Source organism: Mercenaria mercenaria, chromosome 3, assembly GCF_021730395.1.
Source record: "Mercenaria mercenaria strain notata chromosome 3, MADL_Memer_1, whole genome shotgun sequence".
Classification (NCBI taxonomy): domain Eukaryota; kingdom Metazoa; phylum Mollusca; class Bivalvia; order Venerida; family Veneridae; genus Mercenaria; species Mercenaria mercenaria.
Window position 1 is genome coordinate 77,639,891 of NC_069363.1, and position 22,041 is coordinate 77,661,931.

The 22,041-nt window shown below is 35.8% G+C and overlaps 2 protein-coding genes across 3 annotated transcripts in view; one reads left to right on the forward strand and one right to left on the reverse strand.

Annotated features, from left to right (window-relative positions):
- The window catches only part of LOC123524308 (ribosome biogenesis protein BRX1 homolog), a 43,957-nt gene that overhangs the window by 9,307 nt on the left and 12,609 nt on the right, over positions 1-22,041 (reverse strand). Inside the window, exons 3-7 of the mRNA XM_045302404.2 lie at positions 21,012-21,055; positions 17,556-17,626; positions 15,809-15,858; positions 15,336-15,409; positions 8,311-8,361 (exon numbers count right to left, since the gene is read on the reverse strand). Of these exons, the coding sequence (XP_045158339.1) occupies positions 8,311-8,361; positions 15,336-15,409; positions 15,809-15,858; positions 17,556-17,626; positions 21,012-21,055 (290 nt within the window). The remainder of the gene's footprint in view (positions 1-8,310; positions 8,362-15,335; positions 15,410-15,808; positions 15,859-17,555; positions 17,627-21,011; positions 21,056-22,041) is intronic.
- On the forward strand, positions 383-6,779 carry LOC123524307 (uncharacterized). 2 transcript variants are annotated; one of them, XM_053538997.1, is made up of 3 exons: positions 383-579; positions 891-1,185; positions 5,023-6,779. In XM_053538997.1, the coding sequence occupies exons 2-3, from the start codon at positions 914-916 to the stop codon at positions 6,524-6,526; spliced, it is 1,776 nt and encodes a 591-aa protein (XP_053394972.1). In that variant the 5' UTR covers positions 383-579; positions 891-913; the 3' UTR covers positions 6,527-6,779. The 2 variants fall into 2 exon arrangements, with proteins under 2 accessions (XP_053394972.1, XP_053394973.1); XM_053538998.1 differs by having other exon boundaries at positions 383-1,185.

Sequence of the window (22,041 nt, forward strand, 5' to 3'; positions counted from 1 at the left end):
CACAGTCTCCATCAAGTTAAACCTTATGAAAGCAAAATGTTTCACAACTTAAATTCTAATACATGCATATTCCATGGAAAAGAAAACAATTAACAATGTTTTTTCTTCAGGCCAATCTGAAATCGAAATTGGGCCCCACTCCAAATGGCAAAAAAGTACGTTTTCTTTTCCAATTTCAAGGTTTAAATTCCCAAAGATAAAACGAAAAAAAATCTTACTTTTTCAACCAAGACTGCACCTATGAGACCTTAAACATTTGAAACACAAGACAGTCTTACTGCATTTATGGCCATTTTTTTCTCAATTTTTCTTAATTGTAATATTTTAATAAAATAAACTGACTTTAAACAATACCCAATTTGGATGTTTTATGATGTATTTTTTCCAAACCAGTGGAAAAAAAAAACAATGATTAATGTTAATACGAAATTACAATTTATATTCATATATACCCTTATCTAATCTAAATTTCACTTTAAACTTTGTGTTATCATATCAAATATGTACTGACGTCCGCACCATAAATTAAGTCATTTTCTAGAGTGTTAAGTGACTTTTACAAAATTGAGTTTTAAACAGGTATTTATTTTTTAACGTTTTAATCATTTTACTACTCTGACAGAAAAGAATACATTTAAACGTGACATTATATTTTAGTCAAATTGGGTAACAGCATATACTTTAAATGCTCTTTGAATATTAAAAGTAAGCTGCATGTGTAATGTTATGCAAAGCTATACATTAAGATTCTGTTAAAATGGCAAAACAGTCACACTGGAGTAATAAAAAGGAATGAAAATATCTGATAATTTCTGAATGAACTGTTTCTTAATTCCTTTAACTTTTCACAATAACATGAGTATTCAAATTTACATATTATTATTATCCAGACTGTAGAAAAAAATCTAACAAAATGGAGGCAGCAGTTCAAGGTCAGTCAAAGTGTTGGCAACTAAGCAAGAACCTGAGAGACTGCCTTACAGAACTGTATGACAGAAGTCTCTGGACAGACGTCAAGTTCCGCTGCAAAGATCATGACGAAAATGGGAAAATCTATGCTCATAAAATAGTTCTAGCTGCTAGAAGTTCAGTTTTCCAGGCAATGTTTTTTGGTCAGTGTTCTGATGGTAAAGATGAAGTCCACCTTGACCAAGCTGAGACAAAAACACTAGATGTATTTCTAAGGTACAGTAACAATCGTTTTCATGAAAATACTAAAATTTTTAAGATCACTTGCTGAAACATAATAAAGACTAGAGCTGCTTTTGAGAAAAGCGTGTTTCTCCCACTACTGCCTAATCATCTAAATAGTAAGGCAGTCTTTATATACTGTTAACTCACTACAAATAAACCTTTGAAGAGTAAAAAGGCTGATTTTGGATAATTCAAGGGCCATAATTCTGGTGTGCCTGGGCCAATTTGGCTAGTTATCCAAGTTGGCCGAGGACTTATGGTCAAACACATTTTGTTCAAGTTTGGTGAAGATCAGATCAACTTAGAGAGCGGACAAGATTTGTGACAGACACACAGACAGACCAACAAACAAACCAGAGTAAATCAATATGTCTTCCATACAACTGTGTGGTGGGAGACATAATAATGTACAATTACATGTATGTGTCCCATATTTCGTTCAATCCAAATTCACTTATAATTAACACAAACACTTTTTCTGCAATAAATTTTATGCCCCAAAGGGTGTGCATTAAGTTACTGTATTGTCCGTTTGTTAGTTTGTTATCTGAAAACTTAAGGTCTATGTTTTAACTTTTGAATGATTCAACAGATTTCAATGAAACTTCACAAAAATCTTAAGCTGAGAAAATGTGTTACATGGCCCATTTTGGGAATGTTTCAAACAATGTTTAAGATAGTTCTATTTTAAAAGCATTTGCAGGCATGCTTTTTGACATCAGAAAAATCTGAATCTTTTTGGTGAGAGCTTCTCCAAGAGACATTTCTATGATTTTTTTTTTCAAAATCTGAAAAAGGGGTGAAAGGAGAATTTGATGTCGTTTGAAGATTTCTATTTTTAGCTCCGTAGTTTTCCAACAAATTTCAACAAGAGCACTGCCTGCAGGTGCTATCACTTGTCTGCAATTGCTGGAAAATGTGTAAGAAAGAATGAGAAATATATAGTATGTATTGAAGAAAAGTGAACTTAGAACAAAAAACAACCCTGAAATACTTATTTTCTAAGTACAATAAGGGTCATAATTCTGGCAAAAAGCAGGTAAGAAGTTTTTGGTCTACTTACTCATCTAACAATGATAAACAAGTGTGCAAAGTTTCAAAGCTGTAGCTCTTATAGTTTTAGGGAAAAAGTGGACTTAAACAAAAAATTTAACCAAGAAAATTCTAAATACAACAAGAGCTGTCTGTAAGACAGCCAATGCTTGACTATACAAATTATTTTCCCAGAAGCCGGAAAATGTTATCCTAAATGTTAAAATATCTATAGAGTTTCAATCCAGTATCTGCATTAGTTTTGGAGATAGTAACTTGCATGCAAAAATTTAACCAGAAGTTTTAGGTTCAAAAGGGACATAATTTTACCAAAATGCATATCAGAGTTATGGGACTCGATGCAATTAACTAGTCTGATAACCCCAAAGGCACATGTGAAGTTTCAATTTAATATCTACATCTGTTCTGCAGATAGTAACTTGCATGCAAAACTTTAACCAGAATTTTCTAAGTCTATAAGGGGGCATAATTTGCCCAAAATACATGTCAGAGTTATGGGACTTGACCCAATGAGGTTGGTGGTTGATCTAGAAAAAGAAAAAAGTTTCAAATCTATAATACGTTTTATTAATAGGTGTATGTACTTGCACGCAAAACTTCAACCAGGATTTTATAAGTCCAAAAGGGGGCATAATTTGGCCAAAATGCAGGTCAGAGTTATGGGACTTGATGCTATCAACTAGTTTTATAACTCCAAAGACACATGTGAAGTTTCAATTCAATCTCTGCATTAGTCTTTGTGACAGTAACTTATATATAAAACTTTAACCAGGATTTTCTAAGTCCAAAAGGGGGCATAATTTGCCCAAAATAAATGTCAGAGTTATGGGACTTGTCCCAGTGAGGTTGGTTATTGATCTAGAAAAAGAACAAGAGTTGTCAGTGGACAGCGCGCTCAACTATTCTCAGTTCTTGATAGTATAAACAATGAGTAAAACTTTAACATTACAATAAGCATATTCTAAGTCGAAAAGGGGCCATAATTCAGTCAAAATGCTTGATAGAGTTGCCTCCTCCTTTTTACAGACTGGGGTCATGCTCAATGGACTTTGAAAATATTTGGGGTGGTATGCAAACTTAAACACTGATTCAAAGTCGAAAAGGGGTCATAATTCAGTCAAAATGCTTGATAGAGTTGCCTCCTCCTTTTAACAGACTGGGGTCATGATGGTAATTAAGTATGCAAAATATGAAAGCAATATCTCAATGGACTTTGAAAATATTTGGGGTGGTACGCAAACTTTAACATTTGTGTGACGCTCACGCTGACGCCAGGACGAGTAGGATAGCTCCTCTATTCTTCGAATAGTCCAGCTAAAAAGTAAGTTTCAAGTCTATAATATGCCTTTTAGTAATAGCTGTATGTACTTGCACGCAAAACTTAAACCAAGGTGTGACACTGAAGCCAACGCCAGGGCGAGTAGAATAGCTAGCGAGCTAAAAATGGCCATTATTCTGACAAAATGCATATCCAAGTTATTGTTTTCCGCCTACATAGTCATCTAATGATGATGAACAACTGTGCAAAGTTTCAAAGCTATAGCTCTTACAGTCGGACCTAAACAAAAAGTATAACCAGTGTGGACGCCAACAATACCGCTTAGACTTTTTCAAAAAATCTACCAAGTTAAAATTGATTATTGTTAGGCTATGAATATTAATTTTGTCTGAAATACATTCAAAATCAAGCAATAAGTTTTTGACAAGAATATATTTCTTAGGTTTACATTATAAGAAAACCAAACCTGCCCCCTGGCACCCATGTTTATTGACATATCTAAATAACAAAAAGGAATTTGATAGAACATTATCTGCAGAACATTTATGTAAAATAACTTTAAAAACAGGCTAGCAATTTCTTAGTAGAAGATTTTTAAAGTTTTCAATATTCTAGCTCACCCACAATGGCAGTCATGTTTCTAGACAAACTGCAATAACTTGAAGGAATTTGGTAGAATAACACCCAAGGAACAATGCCGTGAAATTATTTTGGAATAGGACAAGCCCCCTTTAAGTTTTTCATACAGTCATATAGAGAAATCTAGACCTTATAGAGAAATCTAGACCTTTTTCCCAACTGCCATGCTTTTAAATGTTACAAAATGATCTGAAAGAACTTGGTAGAGGTTTACCTATGGAACACTGCTGTGAGATTATTTCAAAAGCTGGCAAGCAGTTCCTCTAAAAGAGGATTTTTAAAGTTTTTCCCTTTTGTTGCCCTGGCAACCAGAACTCTGAATGAATGACTGAGATATGAGAGAATCTGAAATGTTGGAATACTGGTCCAAATATGCAGGTTACGGAACTTTATCTGGGTTTTATAGTGACATAAATTATTTTCTGTTCAAGAATGATAGAAGCCAAAGACAAAATACTCTTGTTTAACTTTGCAAGCACTGTCAATATTCTAAATTTTGCATTATTCAATAGCCATATCTCTTAAGAAACTGTTCTGAAAAAGCTTGCTTACACACCTCCTGTAAAAGTTTCACTTAATATCTAGATGAAATACTGAGCAGATATTGATTTTATCTGCCGCCAGTAAAACTTCCTAAACTATGTCAGAAATAATTCAAATGTAACCCTTAGATATGCATTTCTCAACTTGGTTCTTGAATATTTACTTACATGTAGTTCAGCTAAAGAATACCCATCTGCACAATAGAAGTATTCCAAATAATATTTAAAGCGACTAAATGTAATAAAGGCCCATTACTCCACCAAAGATCATTCAACCTGAAACTAACACTGTTTTCTTTGGAAATGATTTTGCAGGTACATCTACAGTGATACAGTCAATTTGACCGAGGAAACTGCTTCATCAGTGCTGGAAATGACTCACTATTACCAGATCACAAGCCTAGTACAAGTCTGTGCTGAGTATCTTACTACAACTATAACATCCGAGAATGCTTGCGGCACTTTAACTCTGGCTATGTTTTATGAATTAACAACCCTCCGTGATGCATGCTGCACTTTTATCGACAGAAATGCAAACAAAGTTTTGAATTCAGAAGGCTTCCTCGAACTATCAGACGAATGCCTAACATATATTTTGAAAGGAGACACATTCTACACAGGTGAGGACAACATATTTATCAAAGCTGAAAAATGGTCAAAGACAAAACTGGAAAAAAGCAACTTGGAACAGACTGGGCCAAATATCAGAAAAACTCTTGGTGCATCATTTTATTACCTTAGACTTCCCACTATGACATATCAGACCTTGATGTCATGTTCGCGCAAGAAAAGTTATTTTTCAGTTGAAGAGTACGAGGACATTGTTGATTTCATCAATAAAATTCCTGATTCATCAGTGCAGATCAATTCATGTGTAGCGAGACTGCCAACATCTGAAACTTTGGCTTTATCTAGAGAAATTCTAAAAACAAATATTTTTGACAGTAACGACAGCATATCAACATCTTTTCAAATTTCTGTTTCAAGAGATATAACTCTTACAAATTTTTTTTTGGCAAAAATACAAAAATGTTCAAAATATGAACATCAACTCTACACAAATGCATATAGTCAAACAACCTCAATATATGAACCCAGTATAAACAATTTCTTTCGTCAAAATAATTCAAAAGCTCTAAAAATAATCTACCCAAGTTCTACCAAGCAAGTGCAGACACTTCAGCAAGTGCTCCCCAAAGCTCTTCCAGATGACCTTGACATTGCTATATATGGTAATTTTAAAGTTACAAGACAAAAAGAAAAAGAATATGAGATAAAAGTCCCAAATTCTCCAATAAAGACAACAGTCGCCAGAACTGCTGAACATAAAAATGACCTAGGTGATGACACAGAAGATGATGAAGTAACAGAGTGCGAGAATGATGTCTTAAAAACTAAATGTAAAAATGATGTTCCGCCTCCGGCTCCTTTAGTCGGAACAGGTGGGAACAGAGAAGAGACAGACGACAATTCATCAGATAAATTCATTTATAGTGATGGAGATGATGATTCTGACAAGGATGATGAGGAGGGCAGTGAAAGTATAATTTATGAACAAGATTTCAAGCTGCAGTCCACAGGCATTACTCAAAGAATGATCAATCTGACGAAGCCTTTGACACTGACAAAGGCTGCATCACCATACACTGTTGAAATGACTTTAAAATACAGCTGTAAAAGTTGTATCAAAATGATAGCCCAGTGTACCAACGACACAAAGTCAGTAAGAAGCAAGCATGGTCATGTGCACATATATAACATTAATAATCAAGGTGGAATCAGAAGTCTTGGCTTTGAAAATATTTCCAATCGTGAGTAAGATAAGGACATATTTAACACACAAGATTCTTAACTGTTGGCTTTTAGTTTTGCCTGTCAAATTGGCAATGCAACCAGCAACTAAAAACAGAATGTTTTGCAGTATCTGGTTACTTTTTCTTACTACAGAATGGACAAAACTTCTAGAACAGAGATGTAAAACAGAAATGGACATGATTCACATGAATAGACAAATACCCAAGTAAAACTGCACAAATAACATATCAGTCACATAAAATTGATAAAAACTGTTACTTTTGATTTGAACTTTGAAAAGCTTTATTAGTTGTGTACAGCATACTTAAACATAGCTTTTATCATTAATTGTATGTATATTACCTCCTTTAAACAACAAGTGTGATTTGACTTGTTTTTAGGTGTCAAGCTATTATTGTTACAGTATTTCAGTTGTGTGTGTGTGCTTGGGTTTAACGTCTTTTTCAACATTTTTCAGTCATATAAACGACTGTGTCTACTTGTAGCAGTGAGCACCATGCCCAACTTTATAGTGCTGCCTCACTGGAATATCATGCTGTAGACAAGTGACATGATACACCACCCAGCCACATTATACTAATACTGGGCTGACCAGCCCTAGCACTATCCTCTAAATACTGAGCCCCAAGCGAGGAAGCTACTAGTACCATTTTTACGTCTTTGGTAGGATGTGGCCAGGGCTCGATTCCATGACCCCCCACACTCAAAGCGGGTGCTCTACCACTAGGCTACCAAGGCAGTATATTTCAATTACGTAACAGCAGTCTGTTCAACCTAACCAGTGTTCCTGGATTCTGCACCTGTGCCATCTTATTCTCACAAGTACAGGTACCTGAAAACTTCTCCACATGAATCACAGTTACAGAACGTGCGACTTCTGACACATTCAGGATGGCACTTTAAACTACAAAAGTTCCTATATTTCTTACCAATACTAATAGAACTGTTTTTCACAAGAAAGTGACAAATTTCTCTGCTCCATCAATTTTGCTGTGAGTGGTATTTTATGAAATGTCATGCTGTCATGAGTTCTCTTCAACATTAATAACATTTGTAACTTACTCTATTAATTAGTAACTTATTCCACACAAATCGGAAGTATTTTTATTATACATCATTCTATAATACACTTTATCTCCAGATAATGTATTCCCATCTTTGTCAGCAGCTTGCTTTATCCAACATAATCATCATCTATACAGTCCACTACAAAATGTATTTTGCAGAAATAACGTTCTCTACCTGTGACAGAAGGAATATGATTTTCTTTCTATTTCTATGGGTCTTATTCTGTTTTATTTCTTAACAACACTGGTGTTCACCTAAATACAGCCAAACATGAGTTAAAGTCCACCTGAAGAAAGGCCACTACTATAAAACCTATTTGCCTGTTTGTAAAGATCAATATTTTTCTTTAAGTTTGAACAGAAATAGTGTAAACTTACTTGTATTAAGTGACCAACTGTCAACAATATTTTTTCATTTCCTATGGGTAGTCTTTACACACAAGCTTGACTTTTTTGGGCAAGAGGATCTTTTTGTTGTTGTTGTTCCATTAATATAAGCAAATACCTCTCAAACAAATAATTTATCACTTCTTCCAATAAAATTGCTAAAAGGGCAAAATAAAATTGTAATCTTTGTTACAAGGATCATCAAGAAGATTGGTTAAACCCAAGATCAAAATCCCAAGTTAAAGCCCAATGTCTATTCAGATCAACAGACGGAATAAAGCAGCATACCAATTACCACATGATCTGTACAGCAAAGCTTACAAGTTATATTTACCTGGGTAAACAATTCTTTCATCAATGACCAATGGGGCTCCTCGTCAAATGCCTAAAATACAAACACAAATTGTGAGGTGTAAGGGAGATAATAAGACATTTAGAAGTTATCCAACAGTTATTTCATTTTTAACTACTGCAGTCATTCAGTTTTATCATGTTTCGCTGTAAGCTGTTGTTCATACGCTCAGATCAAAAAATTTTCTACAATGCTGAATTTTATTAAACAGTCTGACCTTTTTTTTATTTCAGAATATACTTAGAAAATTTAGCAAATAAAAAAGATAGGGTCCTGTGTTTTGATTTCATGCTAAACTGATTTGAAAAATTTGCTTCTCACACAAGTTTTCATAATAGGAAATTCACAAATTTGATTATATTTTCGTTAAATTGTTTTTTCTACACTGTAAATTTGAATGAAACTTCTCACAGTCATAAATATGATCAATAATATAGTGAAATAAAATGTATACGTCAGTGTATTTGTTTTTTATATATACGCCAATGATTTAAAGAGATCTGCACTGACTTTAAGATATTAACTGAAACAATCTGACAAAATACTTGATCTTCTAAACGAAGATCTGAGAATACCGGTCACCCATTCACATTCGTCATCTGTTTATTTTGGATTTCCGATATTGCTACTTTTATTTTCGCAAATCTATTTTTATTTGAACCGATCAGACGACTTGTTTAAACAAGAGGGCCATGATGGCCCTATATCGCTCACCTGTTATCATTGCACTTGAGGACAAGAAGGTCCTCAGAAAAAATATCTAAATCCAAAGGACAGGAACAACAAAGGGAAGAAATTTAACCAAAAAGAAGAAAAAAATTATTACAAGGTATAGATATGTCAAACAAGAGGACCATGATGGTCCTGAATCGCTCACCTATCCCCATATGACCCAGTGTTGAACTGAGTATGACGTCGTTATTTCTATTATTTGACAAAGTGACCTAGTTTTTGAGCACATGTGACCTAGATATCATCAAGATAAAAAATTCTGACCAATTTTCATGAAGATTCATTGAAAAATATGGCCTCTAGAGAGGTCACAAGGTTTTTCTATTATTTGACCTAATGACCTAGTTTTTGAAGGCACGTGCCCCACTTATAAACTTGACCTAGATATCATCAAGGTGAACATTCTCACCAATTTTCATGAAGATCCCGTGAAAAATATGGCCTCTAGAGAGGTCACAAGGTTTTTCTATTTTTCGACCTACTGACCTAGTTTTTGACCGCACATGACCCAATTTCGAACCTGACCTAGATATCATCAAGCTGAACATTCTCACCAATTTTCATGAAGATCCATTGAGAAATATGGCCTCTAGAGAGGTCACAAGGTTTTTCTATTTTTAGCCCTACTGACCTAGTTTTTGACCCCACGTGACCCAGTTTCGAACTTGACCTAGATATCATCAAGATGAACATTCTGACCAATATTCATGAAGATCGCATGAAAAATATGGCCTCTAGAGAGGTCACAAGGTTTTTCTATTTTTAGATCTACTGACCTAGTTTTTGACCCCACGTGACCCAGTTTCGAACTTGACCTAGATATCATCAAGGTGAACATTCTGACCAATATTCATGAAGATCTCATGAAAAATATGGCCTCTAGAGAGGTTACAAGGTTTTTCTATTTTTAGATCTACTGACCTAGTTTTTAACCCCACGTGACCCAGTTTCGAACTTGACCTAGATATCATCAAGGTGAACATTCTGACCAATTTTCATGAAGATCCATTGAGAATTATGGCCTCTAGAGAGGTCACAAGGTTTTTCTATTTTTAGACCTGCTGACCTAGTTTTTGACCCCACATGATCCAGTTTCGAACTTGACCTAGATATCATCAAGGTGAACATTCTGACCAATATTCATGAAGATCTCATGAAAAATATGGCCTCTAGAGAGGTCACAAGGTTTTTCTATTTTTAGATCTACTGACCTAGTTTTTAACCCCACGTGACCCAGTTTCGAACTTGACCTAGATATCATCAAGGTGAACATTCTGACCAATTTTCATGAAGATCCATTGAGAAATATGGCCTCTAGAGAGGTCACAAGGTTTTTCTATTTTTAAACCTAATGACCTAGTTTTTGACCCCACGTGACCCAGTTTCGAACTTGACCTAGATATCATCAAGGTGAACATTCTGACCAATTTTCATGAAGATCTTGTGAAATATATGGCCTCTAGAGAGGTCACAAGGTTTTTCTATTTTTAGACCTAATGACCTAGTTTTTGATTGCACGTGACCCAGTTTCGAACTTGACCTAGATATCATCAAGGGGAACATTCTGACCAATTTTCATAAAGATCCCATGAAAAACGTGACCTCTAGAGTGGTCACAAGCAAAAGTTTACGCACGCACGCACGCACGGACGGACGCACGCACAGACGACGGACGCTGCGCGATCACAAAAGCTCATCTTGTCACTTTGTGACAGGTGAGCTAAAAACACCTAAAAATTGGAGGTAACATCCATGTTGTACCACAGAAAAGTGGTCTCGGTTTTTCCCTGTGGCCAATAATAAAAAAGTTACTAAAAATAAGCTATTTATAGTAACGTAAAAGGGAAGTAATTAAAAAAAAAAATATTGTAAGTGAACAAAAGAAGGATCTGCCAAATAAATATGTTGGCATATTAAATGAAATTTCAGATCAGTATCTTCATTAGTTATGGAGATATACCCATTTTAATTTTAAACAAGAGATCACAGACTGATCTTGGCACCCACCATTGAGCCATTTTTGAATGTTCCAAATTTCAAGACTAGCTCAAGGTCAAAATCAGGGTCAAATTTCATTTCGGTACAGAACACTGTGCATGTGGTCCATGCATGTCTTTCAAATTTGAAAGCTGTAGCTTGAGAAATGTTAAAGTAGGTCACTAGATCAATTTCAAGGTCAAAGTTCATTTCGGTACACAAAACTATGCATGCGGTCCAAATTTGAAGGCTGTAGCTTGAAAAATGTGAAAGTAGATCACTAGGTCAAAATCAAGGTCAAATTTCATTTTGGAACACAAAACTACGCATGTGGTCCAAATTTGAAGCCTGTACCTTCAAAAATGTGAAAGTAGGTCACTAGGTCAATGTCAAGGTCAAAGTTTGTTTCGGGACACAAACCTATGCATACAATCCAAATTTGAAGGCTGTAGCTACAGAAATGTGGAAGTAGGTCACTAGGTCAAGATCAAGGTCAACTCATATCAAGGTTCATCTTGCTTCTCAAAACTATACATGTGGTCCAAATTTGAATGTTGTAGGTTATCGACAAAAATAAGTTTTTCCCTATATAAGTCTATATGAACCATGTGACCCCCGTGGCGGGACCATATTTGACCCTAGGGGAATAATTTTAACAAACTTGGTAGAGATCAACTTGATGATGCTACATTACAAATATCAAAGCCCTAGGCTTTGTGGTTTGAACAAGAAGATTTTCAAAGTTTTTCCCTATATAAGTCTATGTAAACCATGTGACCCCCAGGACGGGGCCAGATTTGACCCTAGGGGGATAATTTCAATCATCTTAGTGGAGGACCACTAGATGATGTCACATACAAAATATCAAAGCCCTAGGCCCTGTGGTTTTGGATAAGAGGTTTTTTAAAGTTTTTCCCTATATAAGTCTATATAAACAAGAGCTCGTCGAACACGAAATGCCCCCCTTGATGCTGACCCTAGGGGTGGGGCCATATCTGACCCCAGGGAAATAATCTGAACAATCTTGGTAGAGGACCACTAGAATTTGCTACATACCAAATATCAAAGCCCTAGGCCCTATGGTTTTGGACAAGAAGATCAGAAACCATTTAACTGTTCCTGGCCAATGTAACCTTGACCTTTGACCTAATGACCTCAAAATCAATAGGGATCATTCGCTGGTCATGGCCAACCTCACTATCAATTTTCCTGACACTAGGCCCAAGCGTTCTTGAGTTATTGCCTGGAAACCATTTTACTGTTCCTGGTCACTGTGACCTTGACCTTTGACATACTGACCTCAAAATCAATAGGGGTCATCTGCTGGTCATTACCAACCTCCCTATCAACTTTCATGATCCTAGGCCCAAGTGTTCTTGAGTTATCATCCGGAAACCGTTTTACTGTTCAGGGTCACTGTGACCTTGACCTTTAACATACTGACCTCAAAATCAATAGGGGTCATCTGCTGGTCATTACCAACCTCCCTATCAACTTTCATGATCCTAGGCCCAAGCGTTCTTGAGTTATCATCCGGAAACCGTTTTACTGTTCAGGGTCACTGTGACCTTGACCTTTAACATACTGACCTCAAAATCAATAGGGGTCATCTGCTGTTCATTACCAACCTCCCTATCAACTTTCATGATCCTAGGCCCAAGTGTTCTTGAGTTATCATCCGGAAACCGTTTTACTATTCAGGGTCACTGTGACCTTGACCTTTGACATACAGACCTCAAAAACAATAGGGGTCATCTGCTGGTGATGACCAACCTCCCTATCAACTTTCATGACCCTAGGCCCAAGCGTTCTTGAGTTATCATCCGGAAACGGATTGGTCTACATTCTGACCGACCGACCGACCGACCGACAGACCGACCGACCGACATCTGCAAAACAATATACCCCTCCTTTTTCAAAGGGGGGCATAACAATGTGACCCCTGGGGCGGGGCCATATTTGACCCTAGGGGCATAATTTGAACAAACTCAGAGAAAACCACTAGATGATGCTACATTACAAATATCAAAGCCCTAGGCTTTGTAGTTTGGACAAGAAGATTTTCAAAGTTTTTCCCTATATAAGTCTATGTAAACCGTGTGACCCTCAGGGTGGTGCCATATTTGACCCCAGGGAAATCATTTGATCAATCTAGGTAGAGGACCACTAGATGATGCTTCATACCAAATATCAAAGCCCTAGGCCCTGTAGTTTTGAACAAGAAGATTTTCAAAGTTTTTCCCTATATAAATCTGTGTAAATTATAAAAATAAATAAAGGGCCATAACTCACTCAAAAATTGTTGAACCAGTCTGATTTTCAGTGGGACACAACTAGGGTACAAATACATCATTCTGACAAAGTTTGGTCAAAATCCCCCCAGTAGTTTCTGAGGAGATGCAATAACGAGAAATTGTTAACGGACGGAAGGACAGACGGAAGGACTGACGGAAGGACTGACGGAAGGACGACGGACCACGGACGCAGAGTGATTTAAATAGCCCACCATCTGATGATGGTGGGCTAATAAAGGGAGGTAATTTGACATAAAATCAGTCCATAGTTATCTAGCCTGATTGTCTCAGTCCAACTAATAACAATAAGGAAATTTCAAATAAGTCCTATAAGTACTTACTGATATAAATCCATTTTGATTACAATCAGGGGAGGTAATCAGATATAAAATAACTCTGGAATCTAGACTGGATCTGATTTGTCATGGAATCCAAGATTTATTGTCGTTGAAGATATTTTGGAAGTTTGTATCAAATAAAACAATCCCAAAAAATAGCCAATTTTGGACCTTTAAGGGGCCATAACTCTGGAACTCATAATGGGATCTGGCCAGTTCAAGAAAGGAACCGACATCTTATGGTGATACAAGTTGTATGCAAGTTTGGTTAAAATAAAATCAATAATGAAACCACTATCATGCAAGAAATTGTTGACGGACGGACGCACGCACGCACAGACAACGGACGAAGGGTGATCACAAAAGCTCACCTTGTCACTATGTGACAGGTGAGCTAACAAGTATTTGGCTGAACCATCAAAATAACATTGAATGTCAAAGGGTGAGAAAAATGTGCAGTTAGTCTGGGGCTCAAACCCAGGACCCCTCGCTTTCAGAGCTAGTGCCCTACCGACTGAGCTAACCGGCTGTCTGACACCTTATGTGACAAAGTCCACACCATGACATATGATGAGGGCGTAGTCGCGATGTGGTCGTCATTAGAATTGTAAATATGAAAAATCCAGGCTAAATATAGATTTTTTAAACTTTTAAATTCAAAAACAAAATGTTGTAAGTAAGGCTTTGATTGGCAAGCGGAAGGGTAGTCAGAACGAGACTATCAATAGCACGTCTTCAGATCCAAAGCATAGCGTAATTGGATATGTACTTTAGTCAGATTGTTAATTGAAATTATTCAAGTGTCAAATGTATTTATTTATTTATTTTGTTGGGTTTAATGTTGCACCGACACATAGGTCATATGGCGACTTTCCAGGAAGATCTCAGGATTCCCTTGATGCATTATGTCATCAGGAGCAGCACCTGGGTAGATCCATCAACATTGCATAAGTCAGCTGGATGGCTTAAGTACCTAATGCTTTAATATTTTGCCTACTGCAGTCCTATTGATACTGCAGCCTTCTATTGTGATAATACTGTATGGTATGCCTGATGGCATCTCCAAGTAGTATGTTTCTTCAAACATCAACAACCTTTATAGCAGATAGGATGAAACACAAATGCATAGTTGTTATACAAGAATAAGACACTAAACCACAAAATGACAGAGGAAATTGGTGGAAATCAGGTTCATTTATGCAAAAAAGAATGCTTTTGTGTGGACTATGGAAAGTATCCATAATCAAGGGACATATCAATGGTTACTGGATCATAACTTTCACCTTCAATGAAGACTACAAGGGACTTCAATAACCGCACTTTATCATTAGTTCAATCTATAGTTTTAACAAATTTTAAATCTGATACATAATACAGGTTACTTAATGACGATTTCTGTGCAAAGATAGATACTAGTTACAATATGTCAAGTGTCAGATGAATTTTTGTATTTCCTTAGCACTGTAGCTAAATGCACAAAAAAAGGCCCAACTTCTAGCAGCCAATGGGCTGAGCCCCTAACAGCTGTGAGTTTATAACTACTGACCAACAAAGACAAATCTATGTGACCTCCCTGATCTGATTTTCATAGGGGAAACACAGGCCTTGACATGTGACGTTACAATTTAACAAGGCCATATAAACTTGGGATAATTTTAAATTTTACCTTATCAAAAGACAACAAAGGTCGAGATCCCTTCAGACAATTTCCGGTCATCTTCAACTCTGACATGGTATGAACTGCAAAAACAAGACATCAATATAATGAAACAGAGCAGTTAATAATTTCACCATGTTTTACTTCACACAAAGAAATTTACACTCAAAATTGACCATGAACACCTAAAGCAACAATACACATTGACTGTCGTTCTATATTTGATGAAATACACTGGCTATGGAGGCAAAGCATTTTTCAAGTCATAAAACCTGTTACGCTCATTTACAAATGTCACTTAAACTAGCAAGAAATACAAATTTGCGAGAAAATTGCATTTTATAAGATGATACAACTTGAAAGCATTGAGAAATATCTGTTTGTACTGAAAATGATTCAGTTACTTCACTGCTTTTGTTGAAGATGAATATTTCTTACAGCTGACAAAATATGGCAAAGCTTTGTTACAATGCAAAACATACCATTTTCAACAAGAAACTTCACTGATGGCCCTCTAGGACAATTTGAGGCCCTGCAAAATAAATTGTCATTCTGAAAATACAAATTTTGTGAAATTGTAAAAAAACACCCAAAGTACCAAAAGTTTTCTTTTCAACTGAAGGATGGACTAGAAATTCTTAATACCACTGCCAATTGTCAGTTAACAGTTAAACCTCTGTTAAACAACAACCTCAGTAAAACTAGTGTGGTTACTCTGCATGTTGCACAATATTTGGTCATATTTGTTTCCAGTCTATTTTCAAACAGTACTTAAGTTATATACAGCGGTCATACCTTTGACAGAATGATGTATTGTCTTCAGTAAATAATCATTCAGGATACATAGCTTCTTCTGGAATTCAAAATCAGATGTCCTGACTTAAAGACTTGACCCCTGTTCTCAAAGAAACCAAACAACCCTGTACTGCTCCCACTATCTGCTCCCACTATCTGTTGCTTACAGCTTGTCAGAATAATTTGTATATTTAATATACTGATAACGTAACACATAAGCACACAGATAGTGCTTGACTCCTTTTCCACTTTTCCATGCTATCACTGCTATAATTATTGTTGAATTGCTGTTAATAATAGAATTTGGGTCATTTATGGTTGATTTGGGTTCATTATGTGGATAGCTGGGTCCCAGCTTCGCACATTATATCATATACAAAGGTTAAAGGGAACCAGATATTTGATACAGCAAGTACTCGTTGTAGAACGTTATGTTTAAATTTGGACCAATCAGAAACAAGTTCTAAAAATAGCACGTCTCCTTGGGTATAAATAGGTAGATCATTTGGTATCCAGCAGTTGAAGAAGACACATCGAGGATTCAACTAATAATTTATCCCAGTACCTTGAGAAGGAGACTATTGCAGTTACCCTGTCAGGGCGGATAAATTATTAAAAAGAAGACTTTGGAAGAAGAGTAGCAGAATTTCTATAAGGTTTCGAGCTATAGGGCCAGGGCATAGGAATTTTACCTTAAGGTTAGTTGAATGCTATATACGCTAGCATATATAGGCTGAGCATCGGGAAGCTGAGACAGAGACCCAGAGTTTGGTAATCTACTAAGATAGTAGGAGAGTTCCAGCTTATAGACGGTTCAGCATTATTGGCGAAGTACAGCCAAGGCATCGGGGATAATACCTACATGGTAGTTGAATGCTACATGTGATAGCATATAGGCGCTGAGCATCCAGGACTCCAGGCAATCATATAGAGTTTAAGAGGACAGAGGACGAGCATCTATGCGATAGGACTTGTACGTATGTTGTTGATTCAAAGACATTGTCTGACGGGAACTTCAACAAGAAGACCAGTCAAGTATAGAGTCTCCAGCCTATAGGAGTTTGAGTTGATTGAAAATTGTTAGTTTGAAACATTTAGTGATTTGCCTGATCCCTGAAATTGTTGAGCTTATAATTAAAATCATTTACGAATCATTGGTACACGAATCATTTAGGCAAGGTAGCCAGAGGAAAATTCTATATACAAGATATTTGGTCTCACCAGCTCTACGTTTTAACAAAGGACATTCTACAACGTTTGTCAGCTAGTCTAAGACATAGTCACCTTAGCGATTGGACCCAAACCATTGTTCAGGATACTAAAGGCGTAGGCACTTCCCTGGGTCATATAACCAGTATCCTGACACAGCTGCACTTTATTTACTGGATGATGAAAGAACGGCTATTGCTAACAAATTAAGAATCCATACTTTACCACATATATAAGTCCATTTTCTTCTTCGCCTCAAAGAAAATACATTTATTGCAGTTCTTCATCTCACACACCTGAATTTCAGTATTAAAACACAATCAGTACAATGCAGAAATATTTGCAGTTACAGTGTCTTTCTTTCTCACTTTTAAAGCTAAAATTCCTACAGTTAAAATAAAGATACATGTACTTCTTCTTTTCCCCTTTTCAGTCAAGACTGTACCTATGAAACTAGGCATTTGAAACACAAGGCAATGTGATAACTTTAGTCACTACTGCATTAAAGTTCAAAAAAAGCATTCAATTTCATGTTAAAAACACAAAACAGCTGTCCTGTTAAGATGTTATGCAAAATCACATGGCACTACTTTCAATATTGTACACAAACTTACTGTACCCAGTATACTGTGAAATCATTAATATTCGTGGGGGACTAATTTTCGTGGATTTCGTGGTTGAGTCAATCCACGAAATTTAATCCTAACGAACAAGTAAAATTCCCGTTCATTTTATGTTCAAAAGTTGAAATCCATGAATTCATATCCCCACGAAATTGCAATTTTGACCAAAATGACGAAATTTCATGCACACAAAATTAAATGATTTTACAGTATACTGTTTCACACACAAAAGAAGGTAATATAAACAATGGATTCAATATTTTCCACTATGAATATTGATAAATTATTATCAAAACCTTTGGCAAATTGTTTCAAGAAAAATTTTGATAAAACAAATTATCGTAAATAGGATTTAGCAAAAAATGTGAATATTTTAAACTCGTAGCAAAAAAATGTGCCAATCAAACTGAAATAATGTTGAAAAACAGCATTAAACCCAAAACAAACAAACAAAACATTATAAAACAAGAGGACCATGATGGTCCTGAATCGCTCACCTGTTCCCACATGACCCAGTTTCGAGTATGACGTCGTTTTTTCTATTATTTGACATAGTGACCTAGTTTTTGAGCTCATGTGACCCAGTTTTGAACTTGACCTAGATATCATCAAGATAAAAACTTTGACCAATTTTCATGAAGTTCCATTGAAAAATATGGTCACAAGGTTTTTCTATTATTTGACCTATTGACCTAGTTTTCGAAGGTACATGACCCTGTTTTAAACTTGACCTAGATATCATCACAGTAAAAATTCTCACTAATTTTCATATTTTTCATTTTCATTTTCAAATTTGACTTAGATATCATCAAGATGAACATTCAGAACAACTTTGATACAGATCCCATGAAAAGTATGGCCTCTATAGAGGTCAAAAGGATTTTTATTATTTGATCTACTGACCTAGTTTTTGATGGCACGTGGCCCAGTTTCAAACTTGACCTAGATATCATCAAGATGAACATCCTGACCAATTTTCATGAAGATCCATTCAAGGGTATGGCCTCTAGAGAGGTCACAAGGTTTTTCTATTTTAAGACCTACTGACCTAGTTTTTGATTGCAGTTGACCCAGTTTCAAACTTGACCTATATATCATCAAGATAAACATTCAGACCAACTTTCATACAGATCCCATGAAAAAATATGGCCTATAGAGAGGTCACAAGGTTTTTTCATTATTTGACCTACTGACCTATTTTTGAAAGCACATGACCCATTTTCTAACTTGACCTAGATATCATCAAGATGAACATTCTGACAAATTTTTATGAAGATCCATTCACAAGTATGGCCTGTAGAGAGGTCACAAGGTTTTTCTATTTTTAGACCTACTGACCCTAGTTTTTGATCGCACATGACCCAGTTTCGAACTTGACCTAGATATCATCAAGCTGAACAATCAGATCAACTTTCATATAGATCCCATGAAAAATATGGCCTTTAGAGAGGTCACAAGGTTTTCCTATTATTTGACCTACTGACCTAGTTTTTGATGGCATGTGACCCAGTTTCGAACTTGACCTAGATATCATCAAGATGAACATTCTGACCAATTTTCATGAAGATCTTATAAAATATATGGCCTCTAGAGAGGTCACAAGGTTTTTCTATTTTTAGCCCTACTGACCTAGTTTTTGACCGCACGTGACCCAGTTTCAAACTTGACTAGATATCATCAAGGTAAACATTCTGACCAATTTTCATGAAGATCTTATGAAAAATATGGCCTCTAGAGAGGTCACAAGGTTTTTCTATTTTTAGACCTACTGACCTAGTTTTTGACCACACATGACCCAGTTTCGAACTTGACCTAGATATCATCAAGGTGAACATTCTGACCAACTTTCATAAAGATACCATGAAAAATGTGACCTCTAGAGTGGTCACAAGCAAAAGTTTATGCACGGACGCACTGACGCAAGGACGACGGACGCTGCGCGATCACAAAAGCTCACCTTGTCACTATGTGACAGGTGAGCTAAAAAGGCATTATCAGCCTTTTAACTGTAATGAATCTTCTGAAATCTAAATACAAATAACCATGTTTAACAATTCCAAATTGGATTTTATGAGACACATTTTTCCCAAATGGAAAGGGTCCCAGCCCAATTCCCACACTGATTTGCAAGTCTGTTAGGTACTGCATTAGTATATTTCAAATTTACAAGCATGGTTTAGAGTTTGTAATGTTTAAAATGAAACAAATTTAATGAGAAGCAAAAACTAGCATACAAGGTGAACAACAAATGTTATTATATAACTGCATTAAATCAATAGAATATATACCCGTAGCTATGAGTGTGAACAATTTGATATCAAAATATTAAAACAAAGGGCTTTGTCTGGACTATTTTCACAAAAATCCTCTTATCACAAAAAAAATTATGTTATATTCAAAATAAACTTGTGTTAATATTCTACATTGATGTAAAATATTGCAATGTATAACAGTCAGGGTGTAACTGTTTCAAGTTATCAAGGTTTACAACCCATTAGAGTTATTGCTTATATTCTCATAACTTGTTTCAGTTATCATGAAATATTATACAGCCCTCCTGTGCCAATTCCTCATTTTGAATGTGACTAACACAATTATTTCCTGAATCCTTGAACTCTTTATCTTTCCAGCTATGCAGTAAAATTTTTTACGCAAGGCTGATAAAGTTTTACACAAAAGGTTTAAAGCTATAAAACTCTTAGCATCCCATTATGCTTATCAGGTCATCATCAGACTAAAAGAGAATTTGATTAACCACAGATTGCCACTTATTTCACTGTATAGGTCACTTTGTAAGAACAGCAAAAGACTTTTTTTGAAAAACTTACCTGAGTTAACTTATATTTTGTAACTATTACAGGTTATAAAATGCTTGAAAAAGTAACTGGAATAGGTTACGTAACTTAAATCAGTTACACCCCCGACTGTATAAAGAGGGCAAATTTTTTTCTATCTATTTTCTGTGATATTCTGACATCCTTGTAACTGTGTAACAGACACTGGCAATTTAAATTCTATTTCTAACTTCTTGATATAAAACTAAAGTCTTGTTCCTCACCTCATTTATAACAAACAATTTGTCTTTTCTGTCCATTTTTGATTCTGAAAAATAAATCAAAATTAATCAATTATAGAGATCTACATGTTTCCTTTGCAAAGTCTTTTTGTGCAAATTAGAATTCAAATGATTCAGTATAAAGATCTTTGAAATGCAAGAAGTTCCTCCTACCACCCAAGAGACAGTTATAAACATGTTTATGTTTCTTGAAAAACAGAAGTTGTTTAATCCTTTTCATGCTGGACACAACTGATTTTGCCTTTGCGACTAGTGTAGATCATGATCAGCCTGCACATCCATGCAGTCTGATCATGATCTGCACTGTTCGCCATTCAATCACGACTCTGTATCTTTTCCGTATGCACCCCTTTTAACTGTTAAAATGGTTCTGTCCAAATTAAAAGATGGACAAGTTAATTACAGAAATCTAGCAAGGTAAGGGTTAAAACCCTTGATACAGAATTGTTCTTCTTAGCAGCCATCTGTATTATGCAGCCACTCAGCTGACTTACCAAATTTAGCTTTTGTACAAGATTCATTTTGTCTCAAGCAAATCAGTCCCCTGACTCAAGCAGCCTGATTAACCCTTAGCCTGCTAAATTTCTAAAATGGACTAGTCCATCATTCAATTTGGGCAATACTATAAATTTTATTATTTGAAGGGGTGTTCACTGAAAATTTACTGACTGAAAAGCGGTGCAGATCATGATCAGACCACCAATATGGGCATGTCCCCTGAAAGTTATACTAAGTTTCACTTTCTTGGTTTGAAGTCGAGTACTCAAGAAAGTGTGACAGACAGACCAACATACAGTTCAAATGCTACAAGAATATATCTCACAGGTTTTTAATTCATGGGTCATAAAAACACTGAATATAATAATTTATTTTACCTTTACTGCGATTTTCAATACTTTTATTTTTATATGTCTTAAAACCATTTAGTGATTTCTTCTCTTTATCGACTGAGTCTGTGCTTGGTCTTTATCAGGGAGAGGAGAAACATGTTACTGCAAGTAAACTTTATTTC